At 54.6% G+C, this 16,533-nt stretch overlaps 1 protein-coding gene across 3 annotated transcripts in view; it reads right to left on the bottom strand.

The window, feature by feature from the left end:
* Window positions 1–15,455, bottom strand: part of SLC5A10 (solute carrier family 5 member 10) — a 69,869-nt gene extending 54,414 nt beyond the window's left edge. The window contains exons 1-5 of one of the 3 annotated variants that reach the window (XM_045198847.2): window positions 15,320–15,455; window positions 8,514–8,585; window positions 8,159–8,263; window positions 7,724–7,783; window positions 6,650–6,754 (exon numbers count right to left, since the gene is read on the bottom strand). In XM_045198847.2, coding sequence (XP_045054782.1) covers window positions 6,650–6,754; window positions 7,724–7,783; window positions 8,159–8,263; window positions 8,514–8,585; window positions 15,320–15,433 — 456 coding nt within the window. In that variant the 5' untranslated portion in view covers window positions 15,434–15,455. The remainder of the gene's footprint in view (window positions 1–6,649; window positions 6,755–7,723; window positions 7,784–8,158; window positions 8,264–8,513; window positions 8,586–15,319) is intronic. The other 2 variants (XM_045198848.2, XM_053910371.1) reach the window with 2 other exon arrangements.
* Window positions 15,456–16,533: the final 1,078 nt, after the last annotated feature.

Raw genomic sequence — 16,533 nt, 5'->3', positions numbered from 1 at the left:
CCCCCACTTTGCCGCTCTCACTGAGTGGCTCAGCACCCCATGGGTAAGGGATGAGGAGGTCCTGGCTGTGGACAGGCTGGGTGCAGGGGCGTCACTGTTGTTCATGGAGTCCCAAATGGCTGACGCCCACCAGCGAGCAGCACTGCTATTGAGCCTGGCCTCTTCCCGGGGTGCGTGATAGGCAGAGCCCTGGCCCCCTGGTTCCTGGGGGCCTTGATGAGGAGGAGTCCAGGAGGGCTTCTCGAGGGAGGCCCGCAAAGACTAGTAGGCCTCAGGAAACAGGTGCACATGCCTTAGTCTGCAGGCCCGAGTCTGGGTGCACCTCCTGTTCTCTGCCCTCCAGCAGATAGGACCCTCCAAGAAGAGACCAGCTAGGGAAGCAGGCAGTCTTGCTTACTGCGCTCCCCGGTGGGATTGGAACTGAAGTCAGGACCATGTGTTAGGTTCAGGCTGGTCCCCAGGGGCAAGACTAGCCCCCACTGTCCCAGCACCTGTTTGGGGCAAGAATCCTAGCCTCAGGATGAGCACCGGACCCAGCATCCCAGACCATGCCCCTCCTCCAATGTGCAGTAGGCACCCAGATTGGGAGGACAGGAGCCTGCCCTGTGAGACCTGGGGACTGGGCACAGGGCCTCCCCATTCCCAAACCTGCCGCTCTATACCAGCTGAGTAGAGGGGAGACAGACTGAACTGGCTACTGGGGCCAAGAGCTTCCTGAGAAGGCTGGGTGAGGCTGCGGGCCAGTCTGCAAGGCCAGGGGGTGCCAGCCCCTTTGAGTTGTCCCAGTGCCTGGTCCAACTCGGTGCTGCCAGCACTGCTGGGAGCCAGACTTGGGAGCCCCCTGGTCCCCCAAGCTCAGGGACACAGAGCCCAGGCAGGAACAGAGCCTCACCCAAAGCCCATGTTCCTGTACCTCTCCCTCCAGGCTCATCCTTCACCTTTTAGAGAGGGGACCAGCCAGGGTGGAGACTGACAATGTGCTCTCAGGCCCCTGGCTCTGGCTGTGTGTGTGTGTGTGTGTGTGTGTGTGTGTGTGTGTGTGTGTGTGGTATGTCTGCCACCATCACCCATGAGACCAGAGGAGAAACACAGGCACAGGGAGGGGAATGGACTTCACCAAGGACAGGCCTCGGCAAATAGGAGTGGGAGATGCCAGGTGAGAGGGCCAAGGGTGGAGGGCACGGAAAGGCTCTAGAAAGCAGCCTCTTCTTCCACCTGGTCATCCTCTGGCCACCCCTGAAGATCCCTCTGTGGATCCCAGCTGCCCTCAGAGCTAGCTGCAGGGACCTGGGTCTGTGTCCCTGGTCAGCTGTGTCCCAGCAAAATGGCTGTGAGCCCTCCTGAGCCTTAGGAGCTCTCATCTATAAAACAGGGAGTGGGTGTGGAAAGAACTCAGGCATCCCTTGGCCCCTTCTGTCCCCACTAGCCTCTGCAGACCCCCTGGTCAGGAGGGCTGGGGCCATGAGAGGTGGTCCTTGCCTAGTGGCCCAGGAGCAGCTGCAGCATCTAATCTAACTCCCTCTGGGCACAGAAAGAGGCGAGGCCAGGGGGACTTGCCCATGGTGGCAAAATCCTGGGAAGAACATCAAAAGGACAGTGGCAGCGAACCTGAGTCTCAAAGGAAGGCCCACTCTCAGGGTTCGAGGCCGGCCAGGTCAGGAGCCACTGGTCCTCCCCCACTCAGAAACCTGCTGTGGCCCCCCGCTGTTTCTGAGGTGGTGTCTGAGGTCCTCTGTTATCCCTGAGATCTGGCCCCAAACTCACTCCTCACCGGCTGTCTTTACCACTTCCTGTTACTTCTGCCCCCAGCGTGAGGCCCAGACTGTGCTCACACCGTGCCTTCTACCCACAGGGGTTCCCCCTCATCTCTGATGCCTTCGGCAGACTCTAACCCCAGGAAGTCCCCTGGGGTGCTTGGTACACCTACACATGTGCCGCGCGCTGCCCTGCGTGCTTTATTCTGAGCATCTCATCTAGTGCTTGGGCATCCTACAAGGTGGGTGTCATGAGGAGCCCCCTCTCCAGAGGAGGCACCACTGTGGAGTCAAACAACTTGCCCAAAGCCTACCTGCGGTCACCAGGCAGGACCCAGGGCTGCAGCCTCCCCACCGGGCTGGCCCTGGGGACCGGGAGCTCCCAGGTCCCTAGAGAGAGCAGACCCTATTTTGGCACCAACTCATGGAGCTCAGAAAAAATCTTGAGCCAAGGATAAGGGAGGGAGCTAAGTGAGGGGTGCGAAGGGAGCGGTCCACTGAGTTGGCTTTATGGGTGGATCTGCTGAGCCCCATGCTCCCCAGGAGCACTGGCTGCCCCTTGCCAGAGCCTGCACCCTGCCCTGGCTGCCTCCTGACATGGAGCCCTTTTTCCCCTCCTTCTGTGTGGTAGCAGAGAAGCTGAGGTGGTCCACAAGTTCACCATGTGACTTCCCCCCTAAAGTATCCTTGGTGTCCCCTGCTCCCAAACTTTGTCCATCTCCATGGAGGCCATAATCATCCCCTCAGGGTTCCAGAAACCTCTCCTTGGCCACACTTCCTTTCACCTGATGCCACCAGCCACTGCTACAAAATAGTCCTCCCTGCCTTGCCGTCCCCACCTTGGCCCCATCCCTTTGGAAGCCCCTCAGCGGCCCCTTCTGCACTTGGATTGTCCTGCATTTCCACTGCATGCCCTGCGCCCCCGGCCACCCCCTCCCTGGCTCCTGGCTCCACAGCTTCAGCTTCACCAGCTTCCTTTGGCTGCTGCGAGCCCTGCACTTGCATCCCAGACCACTCTCCAAAGCGAGCCTGGACCCCACTCCTGTTCTTTCATTCTAGATGTCAGCCCAGTGTTTGCTTCCTTTATCCACTGTGACTCTATCAGCCTGTTTACTTATTTCACCTGTCTGGAACATAAGTTCCCTGAGAGCAAGAAACATGTTCATCACCCAGGCTCAGCCAGGGCCTGGCTCACCACAGGCTCTCAGTGAATAGGCCCCTTTCCACAGACCAGAGGTTGGCACCCTAGCGTCCACAGACCAAATGCAGTCACGCTCATTGGCACTGCCTTCCACACTCCAGCGGCAAAGTTGAAAGCAGCTGACCCTTGAACAACATGGGGGTTCGGAGCCCTGACTCCCGCACAGCTGAAAACCCAAGTATAACTTTTGATTCCCCACAGACACCACCATCCACCGATACTCCCGTCCCTCAGGTAAAATGGTGTAAGGACAATGCGGACAGTTGGCCCTCCACGTCCACAGGCTCCCATTCACGGATGCAAACCCCAGGGGTATGGAGGGCCAATGGCGTATTTAGTGGAAAAAACCCATGTATAAGTGGGCCTGTGCCACTCAAACCCATGTCGTTGAAGGGTCAAGTGTAGTTTGCATGTGGCCTGCACAGCCACAGATACTTACTTCTGGCTCTATAAAAAAAATGAGCTGGCCCCTGGGATATACTATCTCATTCGGCCCCATGAAATGGTGTTGGAACTACATCAATAAACAAAGAGAAAAAAATGGGGGAGACAGACAACAGACATTCTAAGTAACCTATTCAGCACACTGGAAGATAGTACATGTGTGCAAAAGAGGGAGCAGGGAAGGGGGTCTGGGCCTGCTGAGGCAGGAGTAGTCTCGTTGAGAAGGTGAGATTTGAAAGACTTGGGAGAGGTGAAGGAGTGAGCCATGTGGATATCCAGGGAAAGAAGATTCCAGGCAGAGGCCACAGCAAGGACAAAGGTCCCGAAGCAAAGTCCCGCCAGGCATGTTCAAGGAATTGCAAGGAGGCCATGGCGGGAGGGTTGTATGTGACAAAAGAGGGAGAGGTGAGGTTGGCAATGAAGCAGGGGCTGCATCTTGAAGGACCTTGTAGGCCATAATTGGTCTTCATTCCAAGTGGCCTGAGATGTCTTGCCAGGTTTATCCACTTTCCGGAGGTTGGATTGGCCCAGAGCTACTTGGTAATGGAGCTGGACCTCTGCTCCCACCCCATGTGGTCTCTGTACCCTGACACTGCACGTCCTCTCTGCAGACCAGGGCCGGCCCCGAGGGATGGCAGCAGGCAGCCCTGTGGTCTCCGTCTGCACAGGCCACAGCTGGGATGGGCCCTGGAAGTACAGACCCAGGCATTCCCGTGGCTCAGCCCAGTGAGGTCAGGGCATCAGGGGCCAGCCAGCCAGCACATGTGCTTCAAATGGCTTCAGCCCAGGGCCAGCAGCCAGGGTGGCCCCAGCCCCTCCCAAACCAAGCCTGGCATCTAGTGCTCCCTGTTTACTCATCTGGGCAGCCAGGGCCTTGACATCAAAGGGTTGCTTCCCATTTTACAGGTGGGTAAACTGAGTCACCCTTATCACAAAGTGTCATTTGAAGCATTGTATCTTGGCTGCTTCAGCACCACGGGGCAGTGATCAGGCCCCCAGCCCTAGAGGCCAAGGCCCGGGTTCTAACTGTGACCTCCACCTGACTCAGCGGGACCTGCAGCAGGTGACCCCTCTCTCTAGGTCTCAGTGCTCTCATCTACACACTGGGGCTAACCCTCCTCCCCCTTAACTCTCGTCCATTCTGGGAGTCCCACCCAAGCCCCCCATTTTAGGTGGCTCTGAGTGTGAGCTATACACCCTACCACAGAATATCATCAGGCTGAAACTGGGGACAAAAGAACCCCCTAGGCCCACAATTCGACCCCTCTAGACCCCAGTGCGGTGACCCACCCTTGCCTCTGTCTCTTCCAGCCTGTCCTCTGGGAGGCGCCAGAGACACTCACACAAACCTGACTGGGTCAGTACAAGCCTTAAAGCCCTGGTGCCGCCGGGGCACCTGGACCCCTGACATCGGAGCCCTCGGCCTCATCCCTCATGGCACCCTCCAGGCCAGGGGTTGGACACCAGCAGCCCCAGAGCCAAACGGCTTGCAGGTCTGCTCTGTGTGACTGCTGGAGCACCTCAGTCCCCACCACTCCCTGTCACCTCCCTCCCTGCTCCTCCTCACAGTTTTCTGTCTGGTCCCCAAATTGCCTGACTCCTGACCCATAGCGTCCAGGCCTCCTGACCCAATGCACCCTACATGCCCCATCTCTCTCCTTGGCATGTGCCCCCCGCTCCCCTATCACTATTCCTTTTTCCATTAAAGCCCAACTCAGATGCCACCCCAGCAGGCTCGGCCACCTCTTCCGAGGTCCATGCTTGTCCTTCCCATGTACACATCTGCCTTCCACTGCAGTGCCAGCCCCTGGTTCCCGGGGAGATGGTGGTCGGGGTGGGAAGGGGGGAAAGAGCATGAGTGAGAAATTTTACCCTGGGCCTCAGAGTGATGTAGAGCCAGGTCCCTCCGCTCCGGGAGACCCAGAGAGCCTCTAATGACACTGCAAGCATCTAGTACAGAAGGCAGAGGGGTGCTTGCGTGCTGACTACCCCCAGAAACCTGCTCACAAGAACAACGAGATGCCCTAGGTGCCCTGGGGCTGTCTGGTACGAGGCACAAGGCACAGCCCAGGCCCAAGAAGGCTCCAGGGGTCTGCAGAGGGGCCACCAGGCAGTACTCCCATGCCCAGGTCAGACCACAGTCAGGGCCCGGTGAGGGGACCAGAGGAACCCCTGGCTCAGCCCAGGGCCTCGTCCCCAGGGAACCCTGCCCGCAGCTCCTGGCTGGCCAGCAAGGCCTCCACTCACTCCACAAAGCCGATGGCATGCCTGGGATTCCTAATCCCAGCACCCACCTGAAGAGGGTCCAGTACATGATCCTAACAGCGAGGAGAAAGCCGGCCTCACTGAGTGCTTCCCATCACCCTGTGAACCTGCCTTCCTCACCCTCTGCCACAGCCTCAAGGGCAGGCCTGCCAGCCAGTCCTCTGCCTTACAAGGCTCAAGCTCGTCCAGGTTCACCCCGCCAGAGCAGGCCCACCCAGAGCTCCAGCCCGGGGGCCCTGCCATCCAGAGCCCTGTCAGCAGGTGGAGAAGAAGTAGGCTAGCTGGCCCTAGGGGAGCGAGAACCCAAAGTACCTTCCCTGGGCCTCAGTTTCTCCATCTGTGAAGTCAGGGGTTCAGACAAGACCAGCCATCAGCAAGTCCTGACTGACCCTCTGCTGTGCTTTCAGCTCTTGACCTTCCAGTGGGGCCGGGGCCAGGCCACCAGGGAAAGAGGCCTTGAAGCACCCTCTGCAGTGGCACCCCCGCTGCCAGGAGGGCGCTGCTGCAGATTAGTATGTGGCAGAGCTGCCCAGCCACAGGGGAGAGGCAGGAAGCAGGCTCTTCACAGCCTCTGAACCTCAGCGCAGACCCCGTGGACTCTCAGCGCCCCCTAGCGGGCAGCGCTGGCTCACTTGGTGCAGGCCCAGGAAGATGGGAGGCAGACCCGGACACCCACCTCGAACCCCTGATCCAACCCCTCTGGCGCCCCGAATCTAGAACTTGGGGTGAATCAGCAGTCACAGAACCTATATTCTTCCCCCAACTATGCCGGTTGCTGAGCCTATTGGGGCCCAGACCAGCTGTCACAAACTCACTGTGTGACCCTAGACAAGTCAGTGTTCCTATTTGGGCCTCCATTTCCCCAGATGTTAAACAAGGCAGAAATGGATGAGACGATGTCAGGTCTGTTTGAGGGGGCCCCCAGAGTGGGATGCTTCCAGCCTATGCTGGCCAGAGCAGGGGGGGGGGGGGGGGGGCGGCTCACCGATATCTTGGTGAAGACAGACAGCAGCAGGGACAGGACAGACAAGTACATGCGTATCCGCTGGCCTCCGTAGCGCTTCTGAATGTACTCAGGCATGGTGACAATCTGGGGAGGCAGGGCGGCTCTGAGTGCTCTCCTGAGGCCATGTCCAGCACTCAGGGCCTTCAAGGCCCTCAGGGCCAGAGCCATCCAAGAGCAAGGCATAGGCCACACTGGGCATTGAACTCCAGGTTCAGGATTCTGACCACCCCCAAGGGTTTTAGGCAGGGGAATGGAAAGTTCACGTGGACTCTTCAAGGCTAATATGAGGAATGGATTCGAGGGGTCGTAGCTGGGGACAGAGGGACATGTTGGGAAACTGTTATGACAAAACCAGATAAGCTATGGGGAGGCTAGATGGAGAAGGTGGCTGTGAGGGGCAGAGTCGGGGACGACTGAGAGATCCAAGAAATGGAATCCCAGTGTCCACCCCCGGGCTCCATGGGCCCAGGGTGGCTATGACTGCAGACCAACACAAAATTGTAAATTCACTTAACACCTTTTTTTGCTTATTAGTTTTCGTTAGTGTCTGTGTATTTAATGTGTGACCCAAGACAACTCTTCTTCCAGTGTGGCCGGAGACACCAAAAGGTTGGACACCCCTGCCTAGACTTAGCAACTGCTCAGGTGTAGCTAAAGGAGTGAGCAGAGTCAGGGACAATGTTGCCCAGGCGTGCCATCCAGGTGTGCAGCCCAGGTGTGGCACATAGGTGTGTGGCTCAGGTGTGCCACCCAGATGTACCATTCAGGTGTGCTGTCCAGATGAACTGCCCAGGTGTGTAGCCTGCATGCCAGTTAGATGGAGCATCATCCCCAAGATGCAGCATGCCAGGGCAGTGGAAACTAGACAGGTACCTGGGCTAACATCCCAGGGGCCCTGCCTTTATGGGTTGATAGGAATGTTAAATGGACTATTAACAGACACAGCTCTGAGTGTTCACCAACTTGTGAGTGAAGCCAGGGGTTCCTGCTCATCACCACCACCAAACTGGACCAGAGCCCAGGCTCACTCGAGGGCACCCTGAGCAGACTCACCTCCGAGGAGCTGTAGATAGGCACAAACACCCATGCCAGGGCCAGCAGCACGTATGTGGCCTAAGGGGAACAGAGGCAGGGTGAGAACAGTGGGCTTAGCTCCCACAAGCCCTGCCCAGAGTGAAACCAGGACTGGTGGTCAGGAGGCCTGACTCGCCATGAGCACCCTGGGCAGCCCCTTCCCCCCACTTCCACCTCTGTAAACAGACAGCCTGGGCCAAGGCCAGCAGCTCCCTGCCCACTGGTCTATCCAGCATTTTGGCCAGACTTCCCCGAGAGCACTGCTGCAAAGGACACATGCAGACACTGGCTGACCCAAGTGGCTGGGAGGTGTCCCTCTGGCCTTTGAGGGGTGGACTCCAATGGGGCTGCCATCTAGGGCCTTCCGGGTGGTTACACCCCCCCACAGCTTGGGCCCAGCCTCCAGGCGCTCACATTCCACTCAAAGCCTGCCACAGCCAGGCCTCCCGCCGCGCCTGAACCTGCCAATCCGATGAAGAGGCCTGAGCCCTCGCTGCTGGCAAAGAGGGAGGCTCCAATCTGGAGGGGAGAGAGGAAAAGGGATCAGCTACGGACCACCTTGGACTCCAACACCTGCACCTTTCCCACAGTTTCCAGGGCCCCACTCCTGCACCCCCAGCTTGGGAACACCCTGACAGCCTCAGCCTGCCCCATCACCACCTGTTTGAGCCAGCCTAAGCAGTGACCTCAGGGATGCAGATGCTGGCTGGCCTGGAGGTCAGACGTGGCCCATGGAAAGGAGGGGTGGGAGGAGTTGGGGTGCGCTCACCGGCCACCACGTCATGTCCCGGCCGGCCAGGAAGTAGCCGCTCACTGTGTTCCTACTGGCTCGACAGGAGGACTGCAAGGACAGAGTGGAAATTGGAACCCTGTGCATCGCTGGAGGGAGTGTGAAACAGTCCACTGCTGTGGAAGACAGTCTGGCCATTCCTCAAAGAGTTACACATACAGTTACCCTACGGCCCAGCAATTCCACTCCTAGGTGCATATCTAAGAGGAGTGAAAACAGGTGTTCAGACAAAACTCAGACACGTGAATGCGCATAGCAGCAGCATTCACAATGGCTAAAAGATAGAAACCATCCAACTGTCCATCAACTGGTGAATGGGCAACAAAATGCGGTCTCTCCACACAACAATATATTATCCTACCAGATGAAGGAACGAAATAGTAATACATAAAAACATTCTGTTAAGTGAAAAAAGTCAGACACAAAAGGCCACGTGGGGTGTGGTTCTGTGTACACAGATGTCCAGAATAGGTGAATCGGTGAAGACAAAAAGCAGCTGCAGGGCTGCCAGGAGCCGGGGAAGGGGGGGGGCAGTGGGGAATGGCTGCTCACAGGTGTGGGGCTTCCTTTGGGGTGATGAAAATGTTTTGGAAATAGGTAGAGGTAATTGTTGTACAACATTGTGAATGTACTAAATGCCACTAAATTATACACTTTAAAATGGTTAAAATGGTGAGTTTTATGTTATGGGATTATTATCCATTTAAACAAAAATACACAGGCAGCCAGCTCCCCATTGTTAGCCCAGAACCCCTGCCTCTGGGCTCAGCAGTCAGCTTCTCCAGAGCTTCTGCTATTTCCAGCCTTCTCCAGGCCGTTGCCCACCCCTGGGTCTGCACCCCCTTGCCCCACACCCCTCCCACCAGAGCTCTGGGCCTGAAGGAGGGATGGACACAGGCACAGCAGGGAGCTGGTGACCATGAGCCCCACCGCCCATCATTGACTAGGGTGTCACGTGTCTGGCTGAGCAGGGCTCCTCCACGCTTCCTATCCTTGACCAGTCAAACAGCGTCAGGGCAGTTACTGTGACCCTGAAGGTCAAGTCTAAGTTTTGACCTCTCTGAGATCATTCCTCAGTGAGCAGCTAAGCTGGGCTTTCTTTGAGCCAAAAAATCTGAGAGCCATTTGGCCTTGATCTGTTTTTTTGTTTTTTTCTTTTATTTTTGATTTTAGAGAGAGGGGAAGGGAGGGAGAAGATAGAAACATCGATTGGCTATCTTCTGTATGTGCCCCAACCAGGACCAAACCTGCAACCCAGGCATGTGCCCTGACCGGGAATCAAACAGGCGACCTTTCAGTTTGTGAGATGATGCCCAACCCACTGAGGTCTGGCCTTGATTTCTTCTAATATTTATATTTCTGATACATTTCAACAAATTATCACCTGCGTATTCCCACATGCCTTTTGTTTGGGGGGGGGGGCGGTATAGATTTTGTGTTCCATGTGTATGGAATTTTTAAAATCTGAAATCAGAATGCTTGGGAGCAAATCCTGGCTCCTCCTGGCCGTGTGACTTTGGGCAAGTGACTTAACCTATGCGCCTCCGTTTCCTCTTCTGAACTGTGGCCTAATAACAGTTCTGCCCTCACAGAGTTTTTAGGAGGTTAGTGAGTTAATCCATGTAACACTCTGACAGTAGTGCTGGGGCCTGGTGAGTGAGGGTCAGTGACCAGGTGGTTTTTTCATGCCCCCGTTCAGTGCTACCTGGATGAGAGGAACTGAAAAGGTTTAAACTTGAAAACAGAAGAAATTTGGAAAGAGAGACACGGGAGGTGTATCTAGACAGATATTTTGCACTCCTTTTTCACAGCATACATATCATAAGATAAGGCTAGATCACAAAATATCAATCACTATATAGGCTCCTTTCTTCCTGACTTTGTCCACAGCCTATATTCAAGATGATTAAGCCAATTTGTCTTGGACCTACTATTCAAAGATTTTGATGCTGTAGGTAGATACATTTTTGCTTCCTCACATAACCAAAAGAAGGACAACAAATTTAAAAACAAAAAATAAACAGAACTGCCAGAAAATTGAACTGTATGGAAGTCTGACAACCAAGGAGTTAAAGAAGAAACATTCATTCAGACCAGTAGGAGGGGTGGAGATGGGCAGCCAGGGCGGAGAGGCCTCGCGACAAGGCAGTGGCTAGCAGACTGGGGCAGGTAAGGCGGTGGCTGGCAGAGCAGGTGGTCCTACATTCATGTGCAGATAAACCAGGAAGAACAAATGGAGAGTGAGAGAGACCATGCAACCCAGGGTTCCAGCACAGGAAAAGAAAGACTCAAAACCCCTGACTGTAAAAAAATCGGTGGGGGTTGCAGTGGCAGGAGAAACTCCCAGCCTCACAGGGGAGTTTGTTAGAGAGACCCACAGAGTTATAGAATGTACACAAACCCACCCACCTGGGAATTAGCACCAGAAGGGTCCAATGTGCTTGTGAGTAGCAGGGGAAGTGACTGAAAGCTGCATTAGAGACAAGCAAGGGGTACTGTTCCCTCTCAAACTCCTCCCCCACATACAGCGTCACATCGCAGGGAAGTGGCTTGCCCTCCCCTGGCGAATACCTAAGGCTCCACCCCTTACTACATAACAGGCGCACTGAGACAAAGAAATATGGCCTAAAGGACAGATCAAAACTCCAGAAAAAACTAAGCGATGAAGAGATAGCCAACATATCAGATGCAGAGTTCAAAACACTGGTAACCGGAATGCTCACAGAAATGGTTGAGTGTGGTCACAAAATGAAGGAAGAAGTAATGGCTATACAAATTGAAATAAAGGAAAATGTACAGGGAACCAACAGTGATGGGAAGGAAACTGGGACTCAACCGGTGTGGACCAGAAGGAAGAAAGAAACATTCGACCAAAACAGAATGAAGAAACAAGAATTCAAAAAAAATGAGGAGAGGCTTAGGAACCTCCAGGACAACTTTAAATGTCCAACATCCAAATCATAGGGGTGCCAGAAGAAGAATAGGAAGGGCAAGACATCAAAAACTTATTTGAAAAAATAATGAAGAAAAACCTCCCCAATCTGGCAAAGGAAATAAACATGCAAGTCCAAAAAGCTCAAAGAAGTTGGACCCAAGGAGGAACACACCAAGGCACATCATAATTACCTTACCCAAGAATAAAAGTAAGGAGAGAATTCTAAAAGGAGACAGTTATCCACAAAGTAGTTTCCATAAGTATATCAGCTGATTTCTCAAAAGAGACCTTGCAGGCAAGAAGGGGCTGGAAAGAAGGATTCCAAGTCATGAAAGGCAAGGACCTACATCCAAGATGACTCTATCCAGCAAAGCTATCATTTTAAATGGAAGGGCAGATAAAGTGCTTCCCAGATAAGGTCAAGTTAAAGGAGTTCATCATCACCCAGCCCTTATTATATGAAATGTTAAAGGGACTTATATAAGAAAAAGATGATCAAAAATATAACAGTAAAATGACAACAAACTCACAACTATCAGCAACTGAACCTAAAAAAAAAAAAAAAAGCAAACAACTAGAACAGGAAGAGAATTACAGAAATGGAGATCAAATGGAGGGTTATCAGTGGGGAGGGGGAGGGGAGGAATAGGGGGAAAATGTACAGAAGCATAAATGGTAGGTACAAAATAGACAGGGGGAGGTTAAGAATAGTATGGGAAATGGAGAAGCCAAAGAACTTTTATGTGTGACCCATGGACATGAACTAAGGTGGGGGGATGGTAATGCTGGTGAGAGAGGGGTGCAGGGTAGAGAGGAATAAAGGGGAGAAAAATGGGAAAACTGTAATAGTATAATCAATAAAATATACCTTTAAAAAAAACAAAGATTTTGATGCAGTTCCTTCATACTCTTCTCCAGCCCCAACCCCCACTACTTTCTCTCTGTCCCAGTGGCCTAGCCATTCAGATGCAGTCTCAGCGGGATGGCCACACCCAGCTGGGCACCACACAACTCCAGAGCAGCTCCGGCCTTAACCCAGGCTTTTCCTCACCTTGTCTTGTTGTCTCTCGAGGATGTAGTGGGCACTGCCAATTGCCTCCTTACTTCCCCTCCCTCCTAAAGGGGCCTTGTCTTTCTGAGCAATCGACTTGAATAAGCCCAACTCAGTCTGCAGCTTGTGGGGCCCTGAGCCCATCCCATTTCTCAGCTGTCACACCTGGTTCAGGGACAGTCACTGACTTGGACGAGGAAGCTGGGGCTCTGAGGCTACGGTAGCCACGTACACCTCATTAGTGCCCACTGAGAACCCTCTGTGGCAGAGCTGGTTCCAAGTGCTGTACCTACATGAGGTTTGTCCTCACGACAGCCCCATGAAGCGAGTACCGCGATCATCCTTGTGTTACCAACAAGGCAGCAAGGCTTTCAGTGGTGAAAGGACACCTGGCTAGTAAGTCGTGGAGTAAGAATTTAAACCCAGGCTCAACCACTAGGCTGGATGTTTTGCCTCCTTGAGGGAAACGGGGCTCGGGACAAAGCCACACGCGGGCGAAGGCTGAGAGAACCACAGCGAAGTGCAGCCCTGGATCACACTGTACCTAAGTCTTCATTGTTGCTGGAGTTCTCAGTATGGATGTCATTACCTTTTCTTCAGTGTTTAGCTCATTTGAAGTTGGTTTTCTGTCCTTTGTTAACAGAGACCCTTACAGATGCCAAGGTTTAGCTCAGGGTCCTCTCCTCCTTGAAGACCCCGTCCCCCGCCCCGGCTCTCCTAATCTTACCGTGATCAGAGCAGCTTTGCAGAGCTATACCTTCCCAGCTTGCTCTGCCTGCCTCTGGCCCATGAGCACCTACAACCCTGTGGGACTCTTGTACCCTCCTCACCTAGGCCTGTCCCTTTCGGCATATGCTCACAGCGCTCTGCCAGCTGCACCCAGCTGGGCTGGCATGGACACTGAGAGGGACAGGTTAGAACTCCCACAACCCCACACTGCCTGGACAATAGCCGGACTGACCTGGGAGAGGTGGATGCTCAGGGGCCCGAGTCACTGGGCAGCCTAGGGTCTGGCCAAAATACCTTCCTTAGGCATGCACTTCCAACTCAGTGCCTGCTTGTGCTGACCGAGAAAGCTCTGTCTCCTCCTCTCTCCTCTCCTCCTCTTTCACAAGAACTTGCTGACCTTCAGCCGGGCTCTCACCTAGTCTTGTCTGGAAAGCCTCTGTGCCCATTCTGTGTGCACACCCCTCCTCTGCATTCCCAGCTCCCCCAGGAACACCGCCCACTAGGGTAGCACTAGATACTCATGCCCGTGGCCCATGGGCTCCTCATAACAGCCCAGGGCGCTGAGCTGCACAGACACTGCACTGTGTGTTTGAGGAAAGTGAGGCCAGAGAGCTAAGTAATGGGTTCCAAGCACATAGAGAGAGTTAGGGCCAGAGCCCAGCTTTCTAGATGGCCACCACTGTGATTTACCATCTATAGGGGGTGGTTTTATTTAAAAAAATGATTAATTGATTTTAAAGACAGAAGAAAGGGAGGAGAGAGAGTGCACGTGCGCAAAACATCCCCCTTTTTTTTCACTTATCGATGCGTTCATTGGTTGGTTCTCATATGTGCCCTGATTGACAACGGAACCTGCAACCTTGGCGTATCGGGACGATGCTCTAAGTGACTGGGCTACCAGGACTGTGACTTATCATTTAATCACGAAACAATCAACTTCACTTACTGATGCTGTTGTTGTTGCTATTACTATTGCCACAACTATCACCACTAATTATCAGCACCACCACCACAACTGTGATGACCACCACCACCACTGCTCCTATGGCAACAGCAGCAGCAGCAGGGGCCAGCCCCCTTAGGCAGACCCCTTAGGCAGATCTCCCTCTACCTCAGGGACGTGGGCTAAGGACGTGGTAGGTGGTGTGTGCGTCTTACAGATCAGGGCCCCGAGGCCCAGAAAGCCCAGCAACTTCCTAGGGTGCCAGAGCAGAAGACACAGTCATTCTCTTCTCCCCAGCCCTCAGGGTTAGGCCAAGTGCCCAAGCAGATAAGAAGGCGAAGACCATGACCTGTCGAGGCTCAAAGACACTGGCCTGGGGACCCTCGGTCCTGGGAGGGTAGCCCGTTTCCGGCAGATCCAAAGCTGAGAGGCCTGTTGTGCTCACCTCCTGGTCAGGAGGCCTCAGAGATCAGCTCCACACATAAACAGGGGCCCCTCCCCTGTCTGAAGGGGCCTGCGGCTCACTGTGAACCCCGGCTCCCCTGCCCGTGGGGCCATTTGCATGGCACCTGCATCACGGATCCCCTGCTCCACTGGATTCTGTGATGGCTCCTATCATGTCTCTTTCTTATCAAGGGCAAGAGAAACTGCCCTCTGGATTGGGTAGGTGGCAAACTCAGGTGCCCTGGAGAGCTTGTTAAAAATCAAGATACCCTTGCCCAAGTGCCTCAAGTGCCCCTCCTCACCTCTGGGCTGTGACCCAGCAGGTCTAGGGGACAGTCAGGAGCCCAAGTGATTCTGTTGTTCAGGGAGATATTTGTCCATGAGCTCATCCGACATGGAGGAGATGGACGCCTGGAAGGTGACACACTGCAGCCAGGCCCCCCGCCCCATAAATGCCCACAGAGCTTCCCGTAGTGCCTGTCCCTTAGACAGACCTTCCTCTTCCTCACTTTGTGGGTTGAGGATCTATTGCCCAAAGAGAGAAAGGAAGTTGGTCAAGATCTCCGACAAATCTACCCCAGGACTAGGAGCAGGACCCCTGGGGCCCCAGCTGCCTGGGGGAGATGACGCGGAGGCTGCAGGGACCTGCTGCCCAGCCCCCACACCCGGCCCAGTCCTCTCACCCATATCCCCACGGCCACATTCAAGGCGAAGTACACTGTGATGATGATGATGTCAGCCAAGCTCAGCTGCGACCGAGGCACGTAAGGGTTGCTGGTGGAGTTGTCCAGCGCCATCCTGCAGCAGGTGCCTTCTCGGAGCCGGAGGGAACAAAGGCCAAACCAGGTCGAATGTGGCCTCCCAGCAGGGATAAATTGATCATTAAACCAAGTGAGATCATGGCATTTCCAGCCCATAGCGTGGCCAAGTGCAGGGAACCTGCTTCGAAGTGCAGCTCTGCCTCCTCCACTCCTTACCCCTCCCCTTTGGGGGGAGAGGAAAGGGAGGGTTGGGGAGGTGAGCCTCCTTAAATTTAGAGAAGGTTTGGGAAACATAAAGAAAGTTTAGTGGATCCGAAGGCAACCAGAATAGTCCCAGAAAGGGCTCAGTTACCTAATTGTGGCTCAACCTAAATTTAATTCCCCTAAGAAGCGTGGAGGGTTGCGCTTCTGAGTACACCATTCTGACAAGCAGCTGCATCTGACAGCCACTGGGCTGTGAGTGGACCGAGAAGGACCTGGGATGTGACTCGCACAGCATGTGGTTTGCTACTAGCCACAGCAGTCCTGGGCCCAGAACATACCCGTGTTGGGTGATAGAGACCTGTTTCCAAATTTTCTTTCCAGACCAGTGAGACAGGCCCGAGCCCATCATCCTGACCCTCTTTCTGGGTCCCCACGGCCTTCCTAGGTGCATGAAGGGACCTGATATCCAGCAAGCACCTGCCTGCGGCCGAGGACTGACTGTGCTCGGCTGTTTCGCACACTCGCGTTGTGCTCAGCAAACCTCTCAGGTGAGTGACAGCACATCACGGCCAGGAACCGAGGCCAGGAGGCTGCGCCACCTGTCATCTCAAAGCCACTTAAGAGGCAAGGTTGGGATGTAGCTCCAGACCGGCCCCCAGATCCCCCCTGTTGGTGGCAGTGGTGGCTCTGGTTCCATCACGTGCCATCAGGCCTCTCCTACCCTGATGCTGGCTCACCGGTCAAATCAGCATGCCAAGCGAGGAGGGCACCCCCGTGATGTGGCCTTTGGAGCTCAGCCAGGACACGCAGCCCATCCAGAAGTGTTCACGGTTGAGCAGCTGCCCTGGAGCAGGCTGGTCTGTCCAAGCAACTGTGCCCGTTACTCAGTAACAGAGGGCTGAAACGAATCCCCTCACACGCAGGCCAAGGCA

The sequence above is a fragment of the Desmodus rotundus genome, chromosome 9, assembly GCF_022682495.2.
Source record: "Desmodus rotundus isolate HL8 chromosome 9, HLdesRot8A.1, whole genome shotgun sequence".
Taxonomy (NCBI): domain Eukaryota; kingdom Metazoa; phylum Chordata; class Mammalia; order Chiroptera; family Phyllostomidae; genus Desmodus; species Desmodus rotundus.
Note: the sequence above shows the minus strand (reverse complement) of the source record. Positions and strands in the feature narration are given on the sequence as shown.